Below are 6,266 nucleotides of genomic sequence, written 5' to 3'. Positions count from 1 at the left end.
GCAGTTTTCTTTTTTTAGCCTGTTATTCAACATTCAAAATAATAATAGCTGACAAGTAGGTTGATTCTGTAAAGATGTAAACTGGTGTGGAGAGTAATCTTGTAATTGCTGTGACCTCACAATACGATTCGTATCACGATACAGGGGTCACAATACGATACGTATCACGATACAGGGGTCACGGTACGATACGTGTCGCGTACAGGGGTCACGATACGATACGTATTGAGATACAGGGGTCACGATACAATATGTATCGCGTTACAGGGGTCACGATACGATACGTATCACGATACAGGGGTCACGATACGATACGTATCGCGATACAGGGGTCACGATACGATACGTATCGCGATACATATGTATCCCAATAGTTGATCTTCACGTATCCCGATATATTACATTAATTTTCTTGCATTTTATAATAACAGTCATATGTATACCTAAAGGATGTGTTTGTTATGCTGACTAACAAAAATATTTTTGTTAGCAGCTCTTCTGGTTTACCACCAAATCTTTCGTTTTTAAATAAAATATATGATAATTGGTACATTAAGACACGTGCCATATTAAGTTTATAAGTAAATAAATGTTGATATTCTTCCTCTAAATTCTTCCTCTCATTTTCTTAGCAAGACACGGTGTCCAATCACTGCTGAGCTATTTTTGCATTAATTGAAGGCAATTAACTTCAAAGAGAAACCGTTAACTGCCTATAATATCGATTCTGACGCCTGCGTATTGTAATGAGGCCCGCAACGATATATTGCTGTATCGATTTTTTGAGCACACCCCTAGATGACATCATGGGTGTATGGCGCACATAAGTGATTTTCACATAGCAGTGACGATATGGCTCTCAAAGTACCAATTTTCCACAAATCTAGGTGAAAGGTACAACTCTGAATGCGCCATTAAAAAAAATCGTAGAGGGCGCTATTGAGCCATTTATTTAAAATTGCAAAAGAAATCTAAAAATTAAAAAAAAAAAGAGAGAGAGAGGGAATTTTCTATGTTGGTTTAGGACACATAACGTAACCCGGGTTGATCGACAATGTGGTCTAATATGAGTTTGACACCCCTGAGCTGTACGGATACCTGAAGGAGAAAAACTTGGCGACCTTGTTGGTAGACAGTACAGTGGAAACAGATCTACGGAATAAAGTAATGAAATCATTCAAGTTTTTTATTTATTTTTTTAATACTGATTTGGATCTTGATGCCTAAAAAAATAATAAGAAGAACAAACCTCAGGTAGTCCATCTGGGCATTGACAACCTCCTTGGACGTTTCATGTTGATAATTGATCCAAATGTGAGGCTTTACTTTGCAACAAAATACAACTTTATAATTGCTGTTATTATTCACGTTCTCCTTTCTAATTGTCCTTATTGCAAGTTGTCCTTGTCTGATTTATTATTTGTTGTCGTGTTGAGACAACATAAGCATGAGAATGGAATTAATTAGAACACGTCATTCTTAGTTTTGAAAGAAAATTGAAACGATCCCTGTTCCATCTATGCAACCTTGACAAAACAATCTAAGTAACTCTATCAAAAGTGAAACTCACACCAACAAACTTTTATATTCAATCAAAAACGGAGGCCACAGACACACCAGTCTTTGTCCACTTGGCTGGCATGCCGGCTGTCTTTCGGGAGTCTCTTTGCGATGCTGTTGAGCATCGCAAGCTGAGGGTGACCAGGCGAGAGGTTTTCCTGATTTGTGCGAGCGCAGCATACCCGCTTTCGCCTCTCAACTTGCTCCAAACGCCTCTGAAGCCACAGCTGACCCTTCCTCGCTTCCTCGTCGACTGCTTCAGTCAACAGGTCGCTCTGGAGGATGGAATCAACCGATGGTCTCAGATGGTCCTGGACAAAGATCAAATGGTTAGCATGAAACTTTTAGAATGTTTTTGTTTTTTTTTCTAAATATTTTTTTATTGACTGCTAAACGTTATCCAAAAAACAACCCCAGCCGATTTCGAGCAATTTCAGTCATCTTTCAAAGCAAACGGAATATTGTGCGGTATGACCACATAAACATGGATTCCATTCTTTCATGAGAAAAAAAAAAAAAGTATGTTTCTACCTTATTCCGTTCTTTAGTAATCACCATTTGAAAATGGGTCATCTGAGTGACATAAGCGATGAGTCATGTTTCATTGTAATTCGATACGCCCATTGAAGAGATACAATGCTGCCAACTGCTGGCCATAGTTAGTGGCTGTTTTTGATTTCACAACCCCAATGACAAAGCAGTGCTGCATAAGACGTTGCACTGCCCATTGAGAACAAAAAAATTTAATAAACGTCAATTCACGTTTATGGCGGCATTCATTAGGGTTTTAGAGTACGTCATTAACTCATTCACTCCCAGCCATTTTCACAGAAGCAATCCCGTTCGCTCTCGACTGTTTTGCTGAATTTTGACTGATTTTGCAAGGCCCACAGAATATTGTGTTCAATAGCTATAAAAGCATGGAACCTATCAAAAGAAAGATTAACTCATCATTAGCTCCCAAAGACGTATAAATATGTTCTATTTTAAATATTACCAGTGTCCCAAAGACGTTTTTATACGTTTTTTAAATGATTTTTTTTTATTTTTTTTATGCTAGAGCATACAGAAGGCTTTGATGCAGCCTCTGAACTGAAGCTAACGGTTGAAGCAATGGTAGTTATTACAAAAACGGCCAGCAGGTGGCAGCAGAGTATAAGAGATCAACCATGGCCATGTTGCAACAAGCCGTTTTCCCCCACAGTTTTAAACAGATTTGTGAATAATGATGAAACCGATCTATATTCTAATGCTAATTGCTGCAAAACGGAAACAAATATAAATATATCCCCCCCGCCACCCCTCACGAATCAAAACAAAATCAGTCAAAATCGAGCTTCAGTGAAAATGACTGGGAGTGAATCAGTTAAATCTTCTTTCATCATGAAAATAAAGTATGTTTCTATCTGTTTCCGTTCTGCAGCAATTAGCATTAGAAGAGAGCTAAGTTTCATCAGTTTTCACAAATCTATTCAAAATTGTAAATAATTGAGCTTTTTTTTCTACATGGCCCTGGTTGATCTCCTTTGCTCTGCTGCCACCTGCTGGCCGTTTGTGTAATAACTACCATTTCTGCAACCGTTCTTTGCAGTTGAGAGGCTGCATCAAAGCCTTCTGTATGCTCTCGCATAAAACACAACAACAAAAAAACGTATAAATACGTCTTTGGGACACTTAAAACATTAAAAATTAAAACGTATTTACACGTTATTGGGAGCAAACGAGTTAAACGTTTTTTTGCGGTCACAGAGATATTAAATACATATACACATGCACACAGGGGAGGCAGTGCCATCCTGTCCGTCCCCTCCCCTATATAGATTGTATGCATTATAACACCAAAATTTGGTATTTCTTTCAATATTACATCTGATATTGTAAAATAATCAAAAAAATAAACTGCCTAACCGTCCAGTTGAGCATGTTGTTGAGCAGCACGCTCAATTCTTCAGAGTACTGTCCAGGTATTCTTATGAAAGTCCTTGCCGGCATCTCTGCAAGCACTTTTTGTTCTGGGGTAGGAAAATAACGTCTGTAAAGGAGAAATCAAGACAACATTAGACAATTTATACTAAACAAAATATCTAGTGGGTAAGCAGAGTTTTGAGAAATTTACCGTAGAGTACAGAGCTCATACAGTAAACAGCCCAGTGACCAGATATCACATTTTTTATTGTAGGAAATCTGGTCCCTCTGTTCCTGAAAAATAAAAGTGATGCAGAAAAACAAGTGAATCTCAAAACAACACGGAGCGACTCACGAAAATGAGAAACGTGCTCACCGTGGGCATGTAAGAGGGCTCGCCAAGCTTTACGTTGCGTTCGTTGTCCAGGAAGACGTTGTCAGGTTTCAAGTTGCGATGAAGGAAGGTGGTGCCTTTACGCTTCCTGCGAAACGTCTTCAGGGCGGATGTGAGCTGGGCAACGACTCGCAGGATGAATCGTTCGTCGAAATGACGTCTGGCATGCATACAAATGTGACAATTATGTTGTACTATACTATATTTTATTTTGGAATCCAATATTCAGCTAATATTTTTTCGAGGCAGTTGCAGGTTATGATATTTGGAAGAAAAAAATTCTGATAACTTAATAATTGGCCAATTATTCTCCAAAATATACAATAAATAAAAACAACTTCTTTTTTAGCCCCTTAACAGAAGAGCAGGCAGAACATTTGATTATTTTATATTACAGTGGTACCTCGGAGTTTGAACATAAATCATTCCTGTGAAGTGTTCGAAGTCCGAATTGTTCAACCACTGAAACATTGTTTCCCATAGGAAATAATGTGAATGCAATTAATCTGTTCCCAAGCTCCAAAAACAGAAAATTTTAATTTCTACATTTACACCACGTACACAACAGTATATTTAAAACAGAGATGATTATTCAAGTACAAAAACATAAAAAAAAAAAAAAAAAAAAAAAAAAACGAACTGATGAATAAAACTTTTAGATTTAGGTCATAAATTTATGCGGTACATAAGCTACATAATGAGGGACGGTACAGTACTAGCAAAACATGATACACAATACCTCTTTTTTTTTAATGTGTATTACTTGTGCATTTATTTTGTTTTATTTTAGTTAGTTTTGCAAACATAAAACGTAGTTTCAGTTAGTTTTCTTTTTTAAAAAAGCTTTGTTTTTATTTTATTTTGTTAACGAATTTGTTTTTTTAATTTGAGCTTTTTTGTTAGTTTTTTAATTAACTAAAATAAACTTTAATAGCACCTGTGTTTTTTGACACCCTCCCTTCTTACTTTGACCATCTCCAAACATTTTTGGTTTTATTTTATGTGAACTAAGTCAAATGCCATTTTTTTAGCATATGTCTCGGGCCACTAAAAAGTGGACGGCGGGCCGCAAATGGCCCCCGGGCCGTAGTTTGGACACCCCTGGATTAGCTTCATCAGAATGTATGATTATATCAGCATTTAATTGGCAAAACTCTGGCCGATTACTATTACCGGTATTTTGACAAGGCCTAATATCAGCCAATATAAATAGCCGGCTGATTAATCAGTTAAGAAATAGTTCCTTATATATAACACTTATATAATAAATCTCAATGTCAAACAGCATTTCGAAGCTCCAAATTTAAACAATCTAACGATAAACACTAAGTGGTAACTTTTTTTTTTACTCAGGATCGTCATAAACCGAAATATTCCCTGTAAATATAGCAAATAGCTCGTCCGAACGAATTGACATTCACCTTTCCCGTGACGTAGAGGCAATGAGGCTGGCCAGGTTGTTAGCCGTGCAGTCTTCCATCACGACGTACAACTTGGAGTTGGCGCTGTCAACGACGCAGTCGTAACATCTCGCAATGTTTGGGTGCTTCAGATTCTTCACCATTTTTACTTTGGACATCAGCGTCTGCGTCTCGCTCTCGGTCAAAGTGTCATAACGTATCTCTTTCCACACCAGAACCTTTATAAAGTACAATTTTATGCTTGCAAAAAGTCACATATTTATTGTTGCTCGAAAACACAAACAAAGTTACTCACTTTTCCATCAGATTTCCGCCGTATCTTCTGGAATTTTCCATGGGAACCCATTCCAGTTGTGTAAAGAACATCGTATCCGCCAAGCGGGGACGTCATATTGATCCTTTTTGCTAATGTCAGTATTTTACTTCCAATGTAGACTATTTCTTTACACTTTTGCAAGCAAATTTTCATTGATGCTTCATTTGTGATGACAATTCAATGCTCCAGTGTAATTCTGAGAACTGCAAGAAAGCGATGTTTTAAATAATGCGCCAAACTCTCGGTTGTGATTGGTGGGATGTTTCCACAACATTGCTCTTGAATGGTCAGAATCAGATGATGGAATTAGAGGGTGGGGTGTCAGTTAAAAAAAAAAAAAAAAAATGATGAAATGGATCGAAATGATCACGTCTTCTTGACCAACATTACATTTTGTGTGTCACCAGATGATGCCATTTTAAAAGAAATCACTGAAACTCACAATACAGCCATGTAAACATTAATACTAATTCGCTTGATCTTATTTGCTACTCGGCTGGTTTTGCTGGTCATCTATTACCAAAACAATGGTATGATTAGATTACACACCATTGAAGTAATTTGAATAAATGGCATGCGCGCCAGCGCGACCTTTTAAAGTTGGGCCCTTTGTTATAAAGTAATTACATTAAGATTTGCTATTATTTCCCAACAATTACTCATCATTTGA

General features: G+C 37.3%; 1 protein-coding gene across 1 annotated transcript; it reads right to left on the bottom strand.

Annotated features, from left to right (window-relative positions):
• Positions 1 to 1,285: 1,285 nt before the first annotated feature.
• LOC144010459 (serine/threonine-protein kinase Nek2-like) lies at positions 1,286 to 5,926 on the bottom strand. The gene is made up of 6 exons (XM_077510791.1): positions 5,576 to 5,926; positions 5,281 to 5,498; positions 3,842 to 4,019; positions 3,677 to 3,759; positions 3,469 to 3,592; positions 1,286 to 1,871 (listed from the first exon to the last, which is right to left on the bottom strand). The coding sequence occupies exons 1-6, from the start codon at positions 5,747 to 5,749 to the stop codon at positions 1,593 to 1,595; spliced, it is 1,056 nt and encodes a 351-aa protein (XP_077366917.1). The 5' UTR covers positions 5,750 to 5,926; the 3' UTR covers positions 1,286 to 1,592.
• Positions 5,927 to 6,266: the final 340 nt, after the last annotated feature.

This window comes from Festucalex cinctus, chromosome 21 (genome assembly GCF_051991245.1).
Source record: "Festucalex cinctus isolate MCC-2025b chromosome 21, RoL_Fcin_1.0, whole genome shotgun sequence".
In the NCBI taxonomy this organism is placed as follows: Eukaryota; Metazoa; Chordata; class Actinopteri; order Syngnathiformes; family Syngnathidae; genus Festucalex; species Festucalex cinctus.
The sequence above is the reverse complement of the archived record's forward strand: the minus strand, read 5'-3'. Positions and strand labels throughout refer to the sequence as shown.